The sequence below is a fragment of the Lycorma delicatula genome, chromosome 3 (genome assembly GCF_047948215.1).
Source record: "Lycorma delicatula isolate Av1 chromosome 3, ASM4794821v1, whole genome shotgun sequence".
Lineage (NCBI taxonomy): Eukaryota > Metazoa > Arthropoda > Insecta > Hemiptera > Fulgoridae > Lycorma > Lycorma delicatula.
Genome location: NC_134457.1, coordinates 114,893,464 through 114,915,860, shown reverse-complemented (window position 1 = coordinate 114,915,860; position 22,397 = coordinate 114,893,464). Strand labels below are relative to the sequence as shown.

Below are 22,397 nucleotides of genomic sequence, written 5' to 3'. Positions count from 1 at the left end.
TCAAATCACCTTATTTTCAATAATCTCCTATGATTCAATAATTCAAAAGCCTTGATTTTTTTAATTAATTTTGTTTTCCATTGTCCTTGTTTCACTGCTATATGACACCACTCATAGCTTTAGAAATTTTTTTTTCAATTCCTAAATCAACATTTGATATCAGCAAATGTATTTTTTACAGGAAAGCTCTTCTGGTTTGTTAGAAACCAGAAGTCTAGCCTGCTCCTTAAAAGTCTTCCTTATTTTGGCCATACTTTCCTAAATAATTAAATTTTAATTTTAATAATTGTAATTTTTCTTCCTAAATAATAAATTTTTGCACCCTTTTTCTTTTACATTAATTGAAAACAAAATAATCTTAGTAAAGATTTTCCACTTACTTTTCCCCTACAGTTAGAACTCTCACATAATCTGCTTCAGCAGAATGTTTTGAGAAAATTAAATTATCTGCATATTTCAAATATTAAAAATATAGAAAGGTATGTTTACCATCTCAATCACTGATTGAGATATATATATATATATACTTATCGCTGAAAAGCTCTCAATGAGGGCTTATTACGGCAGTTAAGAAAAAGCCCAAAATCCAAATTTTTTATTAAAAAATTAATCCAAATTCATTACACTTATTTCATACTCTTCATTAAAATACATGTCTAAAAAGCATGACTGAATCTACAGTGTTAATAAGAAAAAACAGACTTTTCGGTTTCCAACTGTAAAGGAATGATAGATTAAATACTTAATAACATTTTTTTTAAATTAAAAATCAATCATAACTTTTAATATTTTCTTACCGTTTGTCTACTATTACGGTAATTCCAAAATTCTAATTTACAGGCTTTATGAAAAAAATCAGGTCCAAATGAGGTTTCCCTACCACATACAGGACATTCAGTTTTTACCTCCTTAGTTCCCATGTTGTTAATAGCAATATCTACTAATACCCTGGTAAAAAAAGGAAAAACTGCTGAAAAATAGTACTTAGCAATAATCCATAAAAAAAATTAACTCAAATACGAAAAAAAAATGAATAGACATCATGAGGTGATTAGAATGATCAACAATGATTTTGTTAAATAACTGATTCTTATAGTATTTTTCATCCTGACTTCAAATATGAAATCAGAATTCTTCTATCAGGCTTAGTTTTTTTTATAATTACTCTTCTTATTTTTGGGTAGTATCATGCATAAACTCCATAAGCATAGGATTTTGTGAACATATCTTATTATCTCATTATCTAAGCATTGAAAAGGAAATAGATTTAAAAAGAAATTACAAGCATTTTTAATTAATAAATGCATATATTCTAATAACGAATTCTTTAAACTGTTATTATTATCATTGATATCCGTTAAAATGAGGAATTTATTGTAATTAGTTCTTTATTTCTGTAAAAAAAATATATTTTCTCTGTTTTTATTTTTTCTATTATTTTTTTCTCGCTTTATTTCTCTAATATGATCAAGTATTTCAAGTATTGACTATACTAATTGTTTTATATCTATTAAATACAAAAAAAAATTAATTTTGTAGTGAGTATTTATTAATAAAAATTATGAATTTCTAATAATTAGTAACTGTTTTACTAACAGTAATAATGTTATACAAACATTAAATTATATAAATTTTTTTTTTAATTGTAATGTTTTTACTATAATTAAGTATTCATTATCCTTCTTACTGTTTGATTATTTATATAAATTATAAATCTGTAATAATTAATGTCTGTTTTAGTGTAATAGTTACTATTTTAGAAAAATGTAACACGTTGATTTACCATTGCATATGGCTTATTTTGATAAAGATAAGTTTATTTATTTATTAAAACAACTTTTTTTTTATAAGAAAAGAAATACTGAAAAATTACATAAGAAACTGACTGCTACTTAGTATGTGCTACGCCTGTCTGGAAAATAGGAATGTCATAACGTTTTTACAATAAAAGTTTTCCAACTAATTTTCTTGTATAAGTATTTTCATGCAAATATAGCTTAAATAATGGATCAATATCAAACTAGTATATTTTATTATTACACTAATCAAAATGAACGACAATAAATTCTAAAATTGTCTATGTTGACAATTAATAAATCTTTCATTTATTAAAAAAATGAACTTTTAATTAATAAATTAATTATATATAAATAAATTAATTAATTAATAAATTTTAATGCAGCACTGTCAAAACAAAACATAAATAGAATAAAATTAAAATAAGCGTTATATAAAAATATATATATATATATATATATATATATATATAAAAACCTTGGTACAGTACTCATTATATTCAGCTAGTACATAAATTTGTCAGCCATAAAAATAAGTTTATTTCATTATTACACTAATATTTTAAAAGAGTGAGAAGCAAACAGCAAGTTTTCCAATAAAAAGAATTTTAGCTCTTCAATAATTGCTTATTTTCAAGGTTCTGTAAACTCTATATAATCTATTGAAAAATCTTATGGCTCTGAAATATGGAGATATCTTTGTTCTACATAACCTAGCATACAATGCAAGCAGAATAGTTGGTTTTGTATTGTCCAGTGTTATAATTATTACATACATTCCATCAATCAATTTGAATAACAGACTGTGGATAAATTTCAAAACACTTGTTATGTTACAATATTATAGCCAGTCCTGAAACCAAACTGAGTCACTGAGAATGCTTACAAAGTTATCGCAGTAATTATTCACTTAAATTATTTGCAAAAAGTAACACTAAAGGACTTATTCACAAAATAAAAAAAGAATTGCTGAATTCAGTTTATGTTGTATTTTTTACTTATGATTAAATCATATGTAAATAGTAATAAATATGAATCAAAATAAGAACCAACTCCTTTGAAAAATTAACTAATTGATTAAAAATTAAATTAGTTAACAATGGACATTGTTTTCAAAGAAAGTCTGTAATGTTTAGAAAAAAATATGAGGTGATGAAGTGAGAATTTGCCTTTTCTCTATTGTCTGTTAATATTATTATATCTTATATCTATTAATTTGGACTGTTAAAAGCAAAAAAAGAGTATTTTTACTTCCATCTGGATTTGAATACATTACCAGTGAATTTTAGTCACTGAGGTTCAATAACTAGCACTGTATCAAGAGGGATAGACTAAATTAGAGAAAGACCATCTAATCAGAGTAATTGAACATTTAAAAAAAAATTACATTTACAAATGTTATAAACCATTAACAACGTATATTTTAAATGAAAACACATACACACTCACAAAACTCACACTTCAGAAAATATAAATGTTCTCTAATTAAGATTAGAAACTTTCAATATCAAAAAAGTATGTATAGATGCAGTAATTCTTTACATATTTTAAGAAAAAGCTTTCTCTATTCAAATAATATATCTAATTTTTTTGTTTTGTTTCTAAAATACTAGCAAAACCCAACTTTAGTTACAAATACATATTTTAAATACAAAGCTTTTCAGTCATAAAATAAACATTTTTATGAGTTCTACCTACCTAACATTTTGTTGGTTACAAGTATTTACCATCTTTATAAATTCTTCTTCATTGCCTGATGCATTATTTATCTTATATGATGAAACATACATTCTTTCATCCCATGGATGGTTTTCAAACCACTGAAACTCTGTAACTGGAGATACCTACATGAAGAAAATAAATATACGTATATAAAACAATTCAGGATTTCATAAGTAAAAATATTAATGAGGCAATATTGCTAATTTATAAAATAATACTTATTTTATGTATATATATAAAAAATAAAAATATAAATATGCATCTGAAATAATAGTGTTTTATTTATATATATATATATATATATATATATATATATAAACCACTATTATTATTTCACATGAATACTTACAGTTTTACTTTTCATTATCTACTTTCTAAACTAAGATTGAAAAATTAGACAAAAATTACTGTCTAATGTTAAATGTAAGGGAATATTAAGTGATAGAAAGTACTCAGACTATTGTAACTAACATGAGTCAACTTATTCCAGATTCATATTTTTACAAAATCATTGTATGGTCTAACATCATCTTATATGATGTGTGCCATATAATATTATATATTTAAAGAAATAAATACAATTACTTCATTAACAATTAAAACTTCCAAGCCCCAGCATCATTCTTCTACTAAGTGATTCTCTTGGCGTAGCAATTAATGCTAGTCCCAGTACCTGATACATTCATAATTCAAAAGTTTCAACTACAAATAAAATCAATCAACAGTCAAACTGATTGTTCATTTAATGTATATCAGTTTTTTCACATCAATAACTCAGGATTTAATCTGTGTGTTATAAGAAATGAAAATGTTAATTTGAAATTTAAACTTTTGAAACACACACTGAACCAAATTGTACAATAAAATTTTTCTATAATCTTAATTCAAAACAAATAATTCTTTTCAGCAATTTTTGTGACCATAATCAGTGTCCGAGTCACTTAGGTTGAGATTGACTTGACTCACTGAGGATGACTGTAAAGATCAATGAAAATGTTTTAAACAAACTACTTTAAAGAAATTACACTATTTAGTCCATATCTTTACAAAAGATTAAATTTTAAATTAATATCATTACCAACCATCCAACCATCATGCATAAAACACAACAGACTGAAAATAATTTTTTATGATAATGCTGTAAAATAGAGTTCAAAAACTAAAATTAAAAAAAAAATATCAAGAAAACTATAAAATTATTTTAAAAAATACTTGAACTGCTGCGTAGGTTTCTAATGAAAGAAAATGTTGGCATTCAAATTCAATATCACTGTATAGCATATCTTGCAAATGAACAATAACATTTCGATTCTCAAAAAAAGGTGGTTTCTTGTAATTCTGGAAATCATCACTTTCAGCTGAAGATTCTATTTTTGATATAGAAATAATAATTATTACACTAAACAAAATATTGTGAATGAAATTCATCATTTTATTGCAGTATCAGATATAATATGCAATCGGCTAACTATTAAACAGTTAATATCTTGAGTACTTCATGTGTACAGTACTGTAACATCATAATTTGTTTGTACAGGTGATATAGTTATACTACATATTTTGTAAAATAAATACAAATATTAATTACTATAATGTCTTTTAATTTTATATGATGTAGTGATACGTTGAGGTAATTAGAAACATTTGATAATTTGTTAACTTTTTTATTACTGAGAAATGTAGCACATTACTTCATAAATCAATTTCTGTTTTTCCTTTCTTTCTAAAAACATGAAGTGATTCTCAGCAGAAGAACAACATATCACATAATTATTATTATGTCCATAAAAATGTATTCCAAAACTTACAATACTTTTTTATAGTTATCCCACTATTAAATAATAATTTTATTAAAATTTAGTTGACTGTATATCTAAACATATATGTACTGAAAGTTTTCCTGTGTATCCCTCAGAATTTATTCTTTTCATGTTATCTTTTGTTTCACATAATGTTAATCATTTAACCAGAATTATGTACATTTATTTATCTGTTACCCATACAACTTCTCTGACTATCATAATGGATGAAATTTACTTTTTTCTGGACTGAAACCTAATTTTAAATTACGTGACTGAAACCCAGTTATCAGACAAGCTATTTACCACTAAATACTTAACAGACTACTTCCTGAGAGAAATTAAATTTTTCTCCACTTTCAAGAGGAAAGTAATGAGTTTGTCTGGGTCCGGTCTCTCTAATTCTAAAATGGTTTCACTAATTTTCACAATTTAACTATGAAATAATTTTATAATCATCATAAGTAACGTAGTGTATAACAATTATATGACAAATTATGGTAGACAACATTTGCTATTTTACATAACCTGTAAAACCAAGATTTCTTGAAACTTATCAAATGGTACATCAAATATCTGTGCTTGAAAATAGATTGAAATATATATTCAGAAATGTGTTGCTCAGGTTCTCCCTTTTCTTATTCTATTAAGGAGCCAGCATCAGAGCACCTACATGCATGTCCTATCTGGAGAACACTGAATAAATAGGAAACTTCATTATCAAGATGCAAAACTTATTCTTGAAAGTAGTGAATGTTCCCTGAGGATGGTAACCTCAAATATATATAAATAAAGAAGATTAGGATTCTCAGGACCTGAAGCATTTTAGGTATATAAGACAAGCCAGCTCAAGAGAAAAGTCTTCATTTAGAGAAAAGAAATCTTCATTTCAGCCAATGACAAGGAAACCAATGCCAGTAACTTATAGACGGATATCATGTGATCTGTACACATACATTTTGAATAACTGCTCATTTTAATTCTCACTGTACAAACCTAAGAGGTGATGACCTTTAGTTCATATTCGGTTCCAGAGCTGTAGGATGAAAGGCTGTTTCATTGTTCTAACATTAATTGTGTTACTATTGTATTTTTATTTCAGTATTGCAGTGATGTTCTTTGATGCTGTGGATAATATTTGCATCTGATTTATGGGCCATCTGAATTCAAACCACACACTTGAGCATGCGTGTACACACCAGTTCTGTCTAGGTGTGTTCATAGATTTATGGAAGTATATACAAATACTAGAAGTTACTACTATTTTCACAATAATTTTCATCTTCATATCATATGCAGCATAATCTCCAAACTGCTAGAAAAACATGGTGGTCTTATTGATAAAGCTATCTTTTTCTCCTAAACTGCAATATTTCACAGGGCTATTCAAACACCACTCCAGCTATACATTTAGTCAGCAGTATCATTATTGCTGTAAGAGGAAGATGGCCACAGTCCTTGTCATTATGTAGGCCTTTGGGAAGGATCTTCTACAAAGTTACTAACTAGTAGGCTAAGTGTCTGCACTTAAACCTCAGCTCCTACAGATATTGATCATGTTCAGAAGGGAGCAAAGACAATCAGAGGAGCATTTTACCTGATGCTGAATCAACTGAGCCCCACTACTTTACTATTAGACTATGTGCTTCCAGTCCTTTTCACATTTGAGAAATGTTAGTGATATCCACTTGACAGAATTACTTTAACAAGTTGTTTGGATCATCCGAACAAATTCAAATGAGTTTTAATGACTTTATCACAGGTGGAATTACACATTCAGAGAAAATTACTTTTTTTTGCTGCCTTCTCTTACCAGTATATCAGAGATGCTACATAGAAGATTTACATCCACCAAATGTTAGGAAGCAACCTCATGCTGTATTTAACCAGCCCCAAATGATAGCAAAGATCCTGCATGTCCTTCCTCCAAGCCAATAGATTTTCACATCTTTTCGACCAATATTTTCCATAGATGGTAAAAGCTGAAAAATGAAGCAAAAATCAAGTATTTATTAAATATTTATACAGAAATGTGCATCTAGTTAACAAGATGTACATTGCTTTAACATTGCTTTACACTTTACATTGATTACATTGCTTTAACTACTAGTTAAAGCTGCACTTAAAGGTGAACTATAAAAAACAAGTAAGATAGAATCCATTAGCCCGTAATGGGATATTTAACTTTGATTGGTTAGTTACAGCCAGAATTCTGGTAACAGCTTCAATAATATCAATAAAGTAAACAAATAAAAACCGAGAATTTTAATAACTGCTATTTTATTTAATAATCCTATCTGATAATTTTTTCCATCAAAACTATTAGGCTAAACATTTTTTTTTAATTTTATTTACGTAGAAGTGAGTGGGTTATCTGTTCACTATCTTTTAAGCTGTGATTTATACATTCAGGTCGATAAATCGTACATTATGCATTAGTGTATTGTGTATTATTATTTAGCATGCATCACATTCTTGACAAAAAAGAATAAAGACAATGCGTTAGAAACTTTATGTTTTTCTTTGAATTTGTAGAATATCATGGATATTTCCCTTAAACAACTGAAAAAATGTAGAATAACACTGGGACATCCTGGTTATCTCAAAATACTGAAGACATCCTCAATATACCAGGCAATATTTCAGGATACTTCAGAAATCTCCTGTTTATAACAAGATACTTTTGGAACGAGTTTCATATACGAGGTGCGACAATAAAGTAATAAGACTGATTTTTCTTTGCAAGATGTGGTAACCCTGCAGCTTGCGTAGGCACACCATCTTTGACCTTGGTCTATAAGCTATTTCTAGTCCAAGCCGCACATTGATGCAACTGCTCAGTCGTGAGTTGTGCTGTAATAAGTGAACACGTGTTTGTGTCCCTTGTCATAGAAATGAAACCGCAAAATATCGCGCAACGGTATGCCATTTCTTTTTGCGTTAAATCGGGTGAAAACGCGACGACAACTTATGGTAAGCTTCAGAAGGCTTTTGGAGAGGAGGTTATGTCAAAAGCTCAAGTTTTTCGGTAGCATAAAATTTTTAGTGAAGGCAGAACGAATGTTGAAGATGAAGACCGCAGTGGACGACCATCAACCTCACGGACAGATGTCAACTTGACCAGGGTGCGTGAAATCGTACGAACTGATCGAAGATTATCCGTGAAAATGATTACAGAAGAACTCAACATCGATCGAGAAACGGTTCGTCTAATATTATTAACTGAAAACGCGACGACAACTTATGGTAAGCTTCAGAAGGCTTTTGGAGAGGAGGTTATGTCAAAAGCTCAAGTTTTTCGGTAGCATAAAATTTTTAGTGAAGGCAGAACGAATGTTGAAGATGAAGACCGCAGTGGACGACCATCAACCTCACGGACAGATGTCAACTTGACCAGGGTGCGTGAAATCGTACGATCTGATCGAAGATTATCCGTGAAAATGATTACAGAAGAACTCAACATCGATCGAGAAACGGTTCGTCTAATATTATTAACTGAAGATCTTGGTATGAGAAAGATTTGTGCAAAAATGGCCCCAAAAATCTCACACAACAGCGAGAAACACGGAAAATGTGGCAACCGATCTGTTACAGCAAACGGAAATCGATCCAGATTTGTTGAGCCGTGTTATCGCTGGTGATGAAGGTTGATGTTTTCAATACGATCCAGAGACAAAACGCCAAAGTTCACAATGGTGCTCAAAGAGATCACCCAGACCAAAAAAAGCTCGCATATGAAAGTCAAAAGTGAAATGCATGCTTGTGTGCTTCTTCAATTCCAAGGGAATTGTTCATAAAGAGTGGGTGCCTCCTGCACAAACAGTTAACCAATATTTGTACAAAGAAATTTTAGAAAGACTTTGTAAACGAGTTCTTCATGTTCGTGCCAACATGCTGAAAATTGGATTCTGCATTACGATAATGCGCCATCCCATACTGCTCTGTCAGAACAGCAATTTTTAACCTCAAAACAAATTTCAGTACTACCACAGCCACCTTATTCACCAGATATCGCTCCGTGCGACTTTTTTCTATTTCCAAGAGTCAAAATGGCGGTCAAGGGACACCATTTTCAAACAACACAAGATGTCCAAATAGCTGTGACGAGGGTCTTGGAGGATATTATAGAAGATGTGTAGACTTGTATGTTTTCTCTGATCACTCTTTCATGTAGTCATATTATTAGACCTTATGAGTGAGTATTTTTTCTACAATTAAATTACATTATTGTAAAACGTTCTTCACAAACTACTGATGCTTATTGTAATAACATGTTTCTTTATAACTTGAACAATAATCTTATCAAGAATTAAAAAAAAATGATTTAAAGTAGTATAATTTTTAGATTGTAATTTGTTTTACATCAAGTAAACAACATTAGAACAGTATCACTTATTTTAAAAGTATTGGTATTAGTAATATGGCAGATACTGTTCTTGATAAATTAAAATATCAAGAACAATAATTAAAATGTAGTTAAAAATATCAATAATAGTCAAATAACTAATCACTGATGGATGCAAAAAACAAATATTTTAAAGCGACTAAGAAATTCTCTTTTGAAGATATCTCTAAACACAGAAAAAATTAATGAAAACTAATGAAGAGTGGATATGACAGATGCATAAATGAGCAGAGCATAGCAATTTCTTCAATCAGTGACTGCTATCAAATGGAGTCAATTCAAGCACATGTGAGATGGCTCGATAGTATATAACATAGCTACTTTTCTCAGTGCTAGGGAATGAGCAGACAGGCATATTCCTTATCATAATCTTGCCTGTTTAGTGGACACTATTACTCTCAGAGTTTGATGGCTTATAGAGCATATGAGGCCCCTGAGATACGAGGTGCGACAATAAAGTAATGAGACTGATGTGAAAAAAAAAGTTGCTTACCGTTTTAGTCATGTTTAGTGTTGTCTCCTTAAAAGTAGTTCCCCTCTGATTGCACACACTTATTCCAGCGCTTCTGCCATTGATGGTAACATTTCTGGAACTCATCATATTTATCATGAAATATGAAAAAAAGAAGAAAATAGCCAATAAAAGAAGAAAAGAAAACAATACAGATTAAGAAAAAAAAATATTATGTTAAAAACTAATAAAAAAACTTTTATTGATGTAACATAAAATTATAATTTATCTTTCAATAAAACAATCAGGCTTGGAATACATTATTGTACAAGTAAATGACAATAAAGTTAAATTTAATAAACTCAGTCAAATATAAGAAAGTGGATCTCCATATTGCTCTCAGTTAATTACTATTACAAAAAAAAATATTTTAGTTACACCTTTATTTTCCTAGTTAAATGTAGTTAATTCTACTGAATGGCACATGAAATAATCCAACATTTGTTTTGGCAATAATTGCTTAGGTTAATAATTATTAATGTGTTTTATGTTGGCAGAAGTGACATCAGTTCATGTTCATTAGTTTTTTCTCTTTCTGAGTGCGTTGTTTTTTATCGTTCCAAGATGGCTGACAAAAGGAAGACTGTTGTACAGCTCTTTAAAACTGTTGTTTTTTAATGAAACGAAAAGTATGGTGTTTACAATAAGTTGGTTTTGTTAGGCTTTCCATATTTTTTGGGTTTAACCCAGGATATATTTTTGAAATTACTTAAAAATCTTAACAGTTTACTGAAACATTAAACTTTATTTATTCAGTTGTATTTTTTACTAGACATGACTTTTTTCAGAAATGGTTTGTTTTTCACAACAAGAAAGTTCTGAATTAATTTTAACATTTAGCAGATGTTTAACAGTAGATACTGAAAGTCTACCTCTTTCTGCAGACCAAATGTTCCCCGTAATTGAAAAAACTCTCTCAACTGGATCAGATGTCCCAGGCAAAGACATCGCAAACTCATCCATTTTATAAATATTGCAACATGAGACATCCTTCTTTTGAAACATCATAAAAATTGCTTTCCACCTCTTCACCAGTATCTGGTACTTTTTCAGTACTTGAACCACAACCTATCCTTTGGTTTTGAATTACCTGGTTCAACAATGTATGTTCATCAAATAGGCCATCAATATTTTTGGAATCTTTTATAATTTCATTAACAACTTGTGCACTCTCTTCTAAATCGGACCGGGCAATTTCAGTTTGTAAATTTATCCACTGAAACTTACTAACTTTATCAAAACTGCTTCTCCACAACTCTAAGTATTAAATAGAAGAATTACAAAAATTGTCTATGCTTGAGAAGAATTTTTGTTCCTGAACATCATTATTTTATTTTATTTAATTCTTTGATAGAAGATGTTATAAATTTGTGGGTTTTTCTTTTCTGAAGTTGACAAATTAATGCAGAATATGTCTGAAATGCTTCTGTTGCTATGATAGAATTAGCTTCCAATTTCAGAACTAAATTATTAAGTAACTGTAGAGTACCATATAAAAATTTCAAAAACAGAGAATTCTTTCTATTACAGGTAACAAACTAAGGAATCTTGTGCTGCTATAATACTTTTTTGTAATCTGTTTCCACAAATTCACAGAACGCTTCTAAGTTTCGTTACTCTTACTGTATACATGTGAAAATATTTATAAATTTTTATAACAATAACTCCTATGTCCAGGGGTAAAGAATCACATGCTGTTTGTGCTGAATTGTGTACAATGCGGGCTGAACAACCATCCTAAAATAGGTCTATCTAAATCACTTCAAATTTTTCTTAACACATTTTCATTCCTCTTTCTCTTCACACCACCAAAATTACTGTTAGTGTTAGCAGTATAACAACCAACCTTTCTTCAAGTTTGTATTTTTTCACACCCTGCAAAAGATACTGAGTCAAAATTTGACCATTTCACCTGACAGTTCATCAAAATTTGAAAGTTTAACTTCAATTCCCTCCTTCAGACTGAATATCTTACAACAATCAGACAAGTTTTACTTCACTTCTGTTTGAGCTATCCATCGGTACTGTTTCATAATTAATGTTTTCCAAAGAGCGCAACACATTATCAAATATAAATGGCAAAATAACATTAACAATACATGTCTCGGTTTTGGTTCTAGCAGATGAAAATTTTGAGTCATATAACTTTTTTCGCAGTTTAGGTGTACAGTCTGATTTTTTGAAACCGAGTTTGTGTCTAACAGTGGTAGCAGTGGCAGTTGGTATGAAAATGTAGCTTCTTTAGCAGCACACTCCAGATCACTGTTATTGTTATTCCCATCTTGGGCGTTAAAAAGATCTCTTATGTTTGCTGAAGCAGTAGCATTAACAGCACTCCTATTTTTACCTGTTTTCATGTGCTTTTCAATATCACCCTTTCCTTTATGTGCAACAGAAAATTCTCCAGTATATACTATGCAATAAAGAACGTTCATTATTATTGTCATTACACAATTTCAAAAATTTGTATTCCTGTTGCAGGTTAGCATTAAATACACATTTTCTTTTGCCCATTGCTAAATGATGAGACAAAAAACGAATAGAGATAAAATGATCAAAAACGTGTAGACGAGTTACTTCACACAGGAAAACAACATAAACACATTGCCCCTGTTGTGTTGCCAGATGACTAAGTAAAACGCTGTGGCGAGACCGGTAGCCAAAATCCGTCAAAATCGACGTCAGTGCTTGCTCCACGCTCAGTTGAGAGTGCACGACCGAAGAGAATGTTTAAAAACGCGATGTCGAACGAATAGGTCTAAAATTAAAAAACTCTTCGCCAGTAATAAAATTCTCTTACTCCGAACATTTTTGCAACCCCGGACATTACCCCGGGCAGCAATAAAAAACCAGGACTGTCCGGGCAACGTATGTTAAGCCTAGGTTTCGTGCACATTTTCATTTTCAAACTCGGTGGTCGCCCTCATTTAAAACAGTACGTCTAGTTTTTACGAAAAATATAATAGTAACGGTTCAGTATTTGACAGTAAGCGTGAACGGCATTCGTTCTCCACAGAATGTCTGTCAGAGCAGCATTGCTGAGGAGCCCGGATAAATCAACAAGAAAAGCAGCAGCGTAACTTGGGATCTCTAGGCAATCTGGGCAGCAAATTTTAAAAACCGATTTGCATTTGTATCTGTACAATATAACAGTGTTGCCTAAATTAACGGTTGACAACAAACATCAAAGAATGGCATTCGCTGAACTGGCTGTGAAGACGTATTGTTGAAAAATGTTTGGTTTTCAGATGAGGCACATTTTTACCTACTCGGGATCATTAATAAACAAAATGTGCATTTTTGGGCTTCCGAAAATCCATCACGCTTTAAGAATTACGGTACGGGCCACTATCTGAAGTCTGGGATAATAGAACCATTTTTTTTTGAACAGACAGTGAACGGTGATTGTTATCTAAACATGCTGCGTAACAGTTTTGTTCCACAGCTTCTTGCCAAGGGGTTTCAATTAGAAAACTAGCGGTTCATGTAGAATGGAGCCAGACCATACACAGCCAGTGCTGTTTTAGACATTCTGCTTGAAAATTTTAACGCAAATATAATTTCAAACCAATTTCCTAATCGTTTTGCGTTTGGACAGAACTGGCCGCGAACAGACCCGATTTGAATCCGTGTGATTATTTTCTAAAGGAAAAGATTTTCCCACATCCTCGTACAGCGATGGAACTGATCACTGAGGCGTGCAACGAGATACTGAGGATATCTGTCTTCAAGTTAATAACACAGGAGTTCATGATGAAGAAGTTACTAGACGCGATGGCGGTTTTAATAAACGGAACCTAATCTCCAGGTATATAGTAAACACGTTGTATTTTACTTTTAAATATTCCGATTCAAATAAATATTTTTAACAAAACCAAATGTTGGATCATTTCGTGCTCTACTCTGTACATTCTAAAACATATAAACTAATATTAATGTAGTAAAATTGAATTTAACCCAATAACAGAATGTATGCAAGAGAAACAAATCATTAGACAAGTAAATAAAAGAGAAGAAAATTGACACTATGTAGAACTTTACTTGTAAAATTAAGATAAAATTTCAACCTAGTCTGTTTCTGGTGCATCGCTCAGATATTCTGATATAATTTTGGCTCATACATTCTTCACACATCCTGCAAGTTACATGGCTGGCCATTGTAATAATGTTTTACTTTTCCTTAGCATTAGTAAAGAGACGGATTTTAGATAAATCTATTTTTTACCTGAACAGAATTTAATAAAAAGTAATGCTTTTTTTTTGTCTTCAGTCATTTGACTGGTTTGATGCAGCTCTCCAAGATTCCCTATCTAGTGCTAGTCGTTTCATTTCAGTATACCCTCTACATCCTACATCCCTAACAATTTGTTTTACATATTCCAAACGTGGCCTGCCTACACAATTTTTTCCTTCTACCTGTCCTTCCAATATTAAAGCGACTATTCCAGGATGCCTTAGTATGTGGCCTATAAGTCTGTCTCTTCTTTTAACTATATTTTTCCAAATGCTTCTTTCTTCATCTATTTGTCGCAATACCTCTTCATTTGTCACTTTATCCACCCATCTGATTTTTAACATTCTCCTATAGCACCACATTTCAAAAGCTTCTAATCTTTTCTTCTCAGATACTCCGATTGTCCAAGTTTCACTTCCATATAAAGCGACACTCCAAACATATACTTTCAAAAATCTTTTCCTGATATTTAAATTAATTTTTGATGTAAACAAATTATATTTCTTACTGAAGGCTCGTTTCGCTTGTGCTATTCGGCATTTTATATCGCTCCTGCTTCGTCCATCTTTAGTAATTTAACTTCCCAAATAACAAAATTCTTCTACCTCCATAATCTTTTCTCCTCCTATTTTCACATTCAGTGGTCCATCTTTGTTATTTCTACTACATTTCATTCAAAAGTAATGCATCACCTAGAAAAATAAATAAATGCTGAACACGCTAAATGAATAAGCAAAAATTTACACGCAAATGTAGCACTCATTATCTTAGTAAATCCTTAATATTTTTGTCTCCTCTAAGTTATTAATAGTTTACTATCCTGAGATTAATAACTATTTCCTATGCGCACATAGTAAATATATATAACTTATTGAGTTCTGGAAAATATCACTAAATTTTTTTATTAAATTTCATACGACTCTAATATTACTATTAACAGATTCTATTTACATGTATAAAATAAAATCGTAAAGAAAATACGGTTGATAAGTTATTAGTTTATAATTAAACATCAAATGACACTGACCATTCCGGTGGTCACTATAATTACACAGACAGTAGCTCTGGTAGGCTCGAGCCGGTTCCCGTTAATCAGAGAGATGCCAGGATTGAGTATTATTTGCATTTACAACATACAGTAACAGTGGTAATGGCTGTGTTGATAAAGCTACCGCGCCGTACACCTCGCACCCTTAGAAAATCGAAATTCAAAAAACCCGAAAATGGTTTTTAGATATTTATCTGAAGAATATTAGCAAGCCCAAATCTAGTGAACATTTTGTTTTGTATAGTCGGAAATGGGATAAATTTGCAACCATTGTTCAAAATGTTTCACCCCTTTCAAAGTCGAATTTCGAAAAATCTAGAAATTGGTTTTTAGATTACACGCACCAAAAATCAAGTTGATATCTTCGTTTGTTACCAAAAAACTCAAAAAAATAGTACATTTCATTGTTATTCCATTTAAACCCTTTAAGGTCGGAATTAAAAAAAATCCTTTCTTAGTGGGCACCTACATACATTGTAAGAAGGATGTGTATATAAATTTTCATCAATTTACCTTCAATAGGTTTTGCTGGATGTTGATTATGAATCACTCACAACATGTTATTATTTTATATATATAGATTATTATTTATATTTTATTTAGGTAATCTAGAAGATAGTTTATAATATTATGCCAACTGAATAAGAATAAGACAATTGGTAACAAATAGACTTGATAATTCGGTTAACCAGAAGACATTTTTAAAACTCGCGAAAGAAGTAAATACTAAAGATAAGATTTCACTAGATACTTAAGATTTCTCTTGCATATGATAGTTCATGAATAATGGCGAGTCTGGAATGACGGTGAAGAGATCACTTCACCTCTCAGTTTTCCTAGTAGACCTGGAGAGGAATAAATTACTAGAAATACTTATAGGATTTTCGAGCGTGATTGTTGCATGTCAGATAATGGCACTTAAATATTGCCGATAAACCTTGCTAAATTGACTTAACATAAATATTAATTATTTTAAAACATTGTAATATTTTACAGCAGCATGTTTTTTTCAAATTCTCCAATATTTATTGAAAAAATTTTGGAACTTCCACCTACGGACACGAGCAATTCGAAATTAAACTCTCTTTGTCTATTAAAATAACGTTTTTAAAACAATTAAAAATACGACTAACACCGTAGGCGCGTTTATTAAATCAAGTTTTTTAACTAAATTGTATTTACGAATCTGGTAGTACAACTACCAGAACATATCTTCTCGTACACAACTATTTCTGTATTTCACGCTATAAACATGAAAGCAGCTTCTTAATAAAATCAATACTATGGTCTGTAACATATATGAGTACCGATACACCCTTAAAGCTCAAGAACTGCTGGCCTGATCTAAATAATTCCTTACCAAATTCTCTACTGAACTTTGAAACTGGTTTTAGTTGTAAATTTATCAATTTATCCAGATAACTCATTCATTAATCAGTTGATCATCAGTAAATTTATTGACAGTAAGTTATTGTGACAATAGTTCTTGCTCTCTTTACATTTCAACATTAACACTAGAGATATATTTTACTTCTATTACGGCAAATAATATTCCAATCACCTCTTTTTAGAGGTGATATTTTCCTGGGCACCACGTGATTATTTTTTCTAGTAACATTATTATTGTTCACGTAACCAAAGTTAGACGAAGTGAATGCACTAATAAAAACTATTTAATTATTATCGAGATTTGTTTTACCGACACCGAGAAAGTTGTTTGGACAATTACCCTTTATGGTCACGTTCTTCTTTAATACAATATATTGTAAAATTACAAATCGTAAAAATCGCAAGTTATTTTACATAGGTACTGCATTATGGTTCAATCCTTTTTCGAAATGACAGTTTTGTTACCCAGAACAAGTAATCTATCTTTCTTTACACGCCTATCTTTATTTTCAGATAGAAACTTACTATTCTACAGTCGATATTACTGTTTGATTGATTTTTCGATATGAGAATCGAGAAAAAGGTTTTATAACCGTTATTTACTAACATTCTTGTTCGCTTGTTGCCTACTTTTAGAAATCGATCTTTCTGTCATCAGAAGTTAACAAACTTTCTTCGTTTTCCGTGAACCTCATTAAAGAAAGATAAATTGCAATTCTTCAGTTATTTCTGTTTAAGTAGCATACTGCATAAATGTCTCTTTTCTTTAGCCTTCTATATTTTTAGTGATTTCAGAATTGATGTTTATAGCTATCGTTTACATTGGTATTAATACAACCAAAACTTTTGTCCAAAGAAAAATTTTGTCTTCCACGAAAAAATTAATGTTACTCGCGAGCAAGAAAAGATTGTTACGTAAGTTGACGTTTGTAAAAACATTCAATAACCTAGATCGTTTGTAGGCACGTATAGAAAAACAGAGAAAAAACAATTAAAGCTTTTAATTCAGGAAGCAACTTCAGAAATATTCGTAGACCAGAATTCGAGTAAATTAATTAAGTCTCTTGCAAATTACGGCGAACGAGAAGTACAAACATTGCAGTAAACTGTCCATTAATAAAAACAGAAACTTAATCCTTCCCAAAAAATTAGGGGTTTCTGAATTTTAAAGGTTCTAATGGTCGGCTGGTAAAATTCAAGCAATGTCGTTTCCCAAAATATTGTTTAGTGAAGCTAAGGATGTTGATTTAAATTTTACAAGTACCTGGATAATTTTAAGGAAGACGACTTATTCAGTGCTGATGAAATAAGAATATTTTATAAGCTACTTAGTAAAACTTTAAAATTTTAACGATAAAAATGTGCCGGCAGAAAAATTTCCAACGAATCAGTCACCGTTTTATCTGAGCCAATATAACAGGAACGGAAAAACGTCCGTTATTATTAATTAATAAGTCAAAGAATTCAAGATGTTTCAAAAACGTTAAAATCAACCTGTAGAGAATTGAAATAACAAATGAACACGAATGATTTCTGAAAATTTTTAAGAAGAAATTCATTCGTGCGATGATGAATGCGGTAAGGTCGATCGGAAAATTTTGTTACTGAGAGGTAAGTAAACGGTCGGTAGGTTACTAGGTAGTGCAACCCACCGGGTTGGTTCGGCGATCCCTTACCGCTATGTCAGACTGATGCGGTCATATGTGCTAGACCGACATTTTGTCGTGCGCGTAGGGGAAACGATTTCCTCTACCAGAGAAATAGCCGCTGGGGTTCCCCAAGGAGCAGTGCTTTCCCCGTTCTTGTACACTTTGTACGTGAACGATATGCCGCTGTCGGAAGGGGTCAAAACGGCCCTTTACGCAGACGACACGGCATATTTCTACGAATCCGCAAATGTGGATTACGCGGTCCGGAGGCTCCAAAGGCAGCTGGACTTAGTGGAACCATGGCTCGATATGTGGAGAATCAGGGTCAACGGTGAAACATCGGTGGCCGTGATGTTCACATACAAGACACGAAAACCGGCCAGACAGCTGGAAATCTCAGGGGAGAAAATCCCTTTTGAGAAAACGGTTAAGTACCTGGGGGTGGTGTTGGACAGGCGGCTTACCTTCGGCGAACATGTAAATTATGCGACCTGGAGGGCTAAGGCCGCCAGAGCCTCGCTATACCCAGTGCTGAACAGTGCCAGCCCGTACCCACTGGCAACTAAGCTACTCATTTTTCGGCTGTAGTACTGCCGATTCTGAATATGCTTACCCGGCATGGGGGGCAGTGTTGAGCTCCTCGCTTCAAAAGAAGATCGAGGCCGTCCAAAACATCGCGTTGCGGACGATCTTTGGAGCTCCGTGGTTCGTCAGGAACGCCACTCTCCGATCTGATGCGAGATTTTAATCCGTGTCCGAGGTGGGGGTGGCGCAGGCGCGCAGACTGTTCGGGAGAGCGGCTGTGTCCGAGCACAGTCATCTTCGGGACATCTGCCGAGAGGACCCAACCCCGACAGTTGTAAGGAAGCGGCCTCACGCCGTACTGGACGAACCACCGTGATGATGCGGTGCGGAGCCGAGAATCGACAAACCAGGCTTAGGGGCCTCCATATCGCATAGCCATAAACGGAATAACGCGTCAGAGGCGTTTCCGGGGTCGCGAGTGCTTAATTTTCGCGAGTTATATAGTCTGAAGACGTCAAATACGGTAAGTCGCGCATAAAACAAAAACGCGGTCCTAATTTTTAATTTTTATTTTTTCCGCGTGTGTTTTGTTCTGTTTTTCTTGTTTCAGAAACGGGAGAAACGTGGATGTGGAACGACTCGTCGTGCCGTCTTGGGAAACGGCCTTTCCTTCCTCTCATCCTGCCAGTCCAAAGGAAAGTAAAAATCAATTTTTTTTATTTATTTATTTATTTTTGGTTTTTTCTTCGTGTGTGTGTGTTCTGTTTCTTTTGTTGCAGATACCAACAGCCACCCAAAACAAATGGTTTCTTCACTGCGGCCACGCGGTCCCCCCAACCCCTTCCCGGACACACGTGTGTCTGAAGGTTAATAATTACGTGGAGTGAATAATTTCTTACTTCTTCTAAGAAAACCGCCGCCCCAAAACCGCGATCGCGAATAGGTATCACCATTTTGTAAGTTCCCTATTACCTTCCTTTAAGAAAGAAGAAAGAGGGAACGAGCCCAGCAGCCATCAGCCCAGCAGTCACAAGCCCAGCAGCCACTGACAGCACGGAAGAACGAAGAAACCTGCACTTTCCCCCGTTCTGCCCTTCGGGGCCCCGGGAATTTCAAGGTTAACGGCATGTAACTTCGGTTACTGCCAATTCTTGGAAAGTGCAGGCCAAAAAAGAATAAAGAGGTCTTCGGAAGAAGAAGAGGGAGAAGAAGAAGATGAAGAAGAAGGAAGACCCTCTACTCGTCCCAACATCACGGACTGGAGTCCGGAACAGAGCCCAGCAGAGATGCGTCCTGGAAGGCAGCCATAACAGAAGTGGATGAAGAACTTCTACACAATCTTTCCTTTCTAAAACTTACTAGTTAGATAAAAATAAACCAGCAACTGCGACTCCTCCGGAGTAGGGGTCGCATTGCTCCCTCCTTATAGTTAGTGCCCCGTTGTGGCGTATTCCTGCTAGCCTATTAAGCGTTAGCACCGAAAGGACTTCAGTAGACGGTCTGAAGGGGAATTGCGTCGGGAGGACAGGCTTCATAAGCCTAGCCTTCCGCGGTCGGCCCATAAAATGGGTTCGATAACGCTGGTTCAACAATGGATTGGAATGCAATTAAATCCGTCTTAAATTAACTAAATAATAATAACCAAAACTTGAAAAAATTAGACCCGCTATATAAAATAACCCTTTAAAAAAAAAAACAAGCCCGATTAGAATGATCCAGCAGCAAGGGACTCTGTCCAGGTTCTGCGATAAGTAGGGAGAAATAAACTCCCGTCAACTTTGCATTCCACCGGGTTGGTCTAGTGGTTAACGCGTCTTCCCAAATCAGCTGATTTGGAAGTCGAGAGTTACAGCGTTCAAGTCCTAGTAAAGTCAGTTATTTTTACACGGATTTGAATACTAGATCGTGGATACCGGTGTTCTTTGGTGGTTGGGTTTCAGTTAACCACACATCTCAGGAATGGTCGAACTGAGAATGTACAAGACTACACTTCATTTACACTCATACATATCATCCTCATTCATCCTCTGAAGAATTATCTAAACGGTAGTTACCGGAGGCTAAACAGGAAAAAGAAAGAAAAGGTTACTAGGTAGTGCAGCCGTCCAGGGACCTTACGCGGGAAACAGCGGTGATCGCACAGGCGGACTTCCTTCTAATATCAGAACCCAATAAGCGACTGGCGGGAGAAAGTCCCTGGCTATTAACCAAGACGGAGATGCTGCGATTGGAGTTGTGTCCAATAAATATGCAATAGAACGAACTATCGTAGGGAGAGGCTTCATGGCGGTAGTGCTGACAGACTGCCTGCTAGTGAGTGCCTACATATCCCCAAATAGCGGACTAGAATTTCCAAGAAATATTGACGTGACTAGAGAGCTGATTCATAGAACACGAAACCAGTTATTCTAGTCGGGGATTTCAACGCCGAAAGTGCGGAGTTGGGAGGATTGAGGTCCACCATCCAGGGTTACGAAATGGCGGCGCTGATGTCATCGCTCGGGATGGTGGTCATAAATATGCCTGCTGATCCCACGTTCATCGGAAGGGGGGATGGGTCACTCCTCGACATAACAGCTGGATCGGTAGGACTGGCACCAATGGTGGAGAGGTGGGAAGTGAGCTACGAAGAATTTGGAAGTGATCACAAGCGATAATCTTTGTGGTCGGAGACACTCGCACCCGCCACCCTCCCCCTCACGGAGGTGGAGGCCCACTGAATATCAGCTACAAAGGATAGCGGATGCGGTTGTTGATGAGATAGGAGACGTCCAGCCCCTGACTCCGGAAGACCTGATGACTGTTCTACAGAAACAATGTGCCCAGGTGGCACAATCGTCGAGAACACCACGAAGACAATTTTACTTGATTAATGGACATTGCTCTCTCAGGAAAGAGACCCAACGCAGGCAAAGGATCCTGATGAGGGCCAGAGGTCAATGAAACACCCAGCTTGAACAATTAGATGAATTAAGGGAGGAGTATAAAGCTGTGAAAAGACGGCTGAGAGATGCAATCCGGAGAGCAAAACAGGAAGCTTAGCGACGACTGGTTAGTGAACTGGATGCGGCCCTGGTGGAAGACGTACCAAATTCTAATGAAGAGGTTCGGCCGACGCCTCCCCAGGTTGTTCCGCACTCAGACTACAAGAGCGATTTTGTCGCTATTTACAGCCATAGAGGAAGGAGACTGGACGGAAATGAATGCCGGCCATGCACTGCGCTTCTCCTTGGATGAAATTCATTGGGCGACGTCCAGGATCAACATCAAGAAGAGCCCAGAGCCAGACGAAGTGCCTGCGACGATGATAAAATGCCTT

The 22,397-nt window shown here is 33.8% G+C and overlaps 1 protein-coding gene across 1 annotated transcript in view; it reads right to left on the bottom strand.

Moving 5' to 3' along the window:
- LOC142321912 (alpha-amylase-related protein-like) overlaps positions 1-5,015 on the bottom strand; it is a 91,679-nt gene extending 86,664 nt beyond the window's left edge. The window contains exons 1-3 of the mRNA XM_075360427.1: positions 4,731-5,015; positions 3,495-3,640; positions 798-948 (exon numbers count right to left, since the gene is read on the bottom strand). Coding sequence (XP_075216542.1) covers positions 798-948; positions 3,495-3,640; positions 4,731-4,949 — 516 coding nt within the window. The 5' untranslated portion in view covers positions 4,950-5,015. The remainder of the gene's footprint in view (positions 1-797; positions 949-3,494; positions 3,641-4,730) is intronic.
- Positions 5,016-22,397: the final 17,382 nt, after the last annotated feature.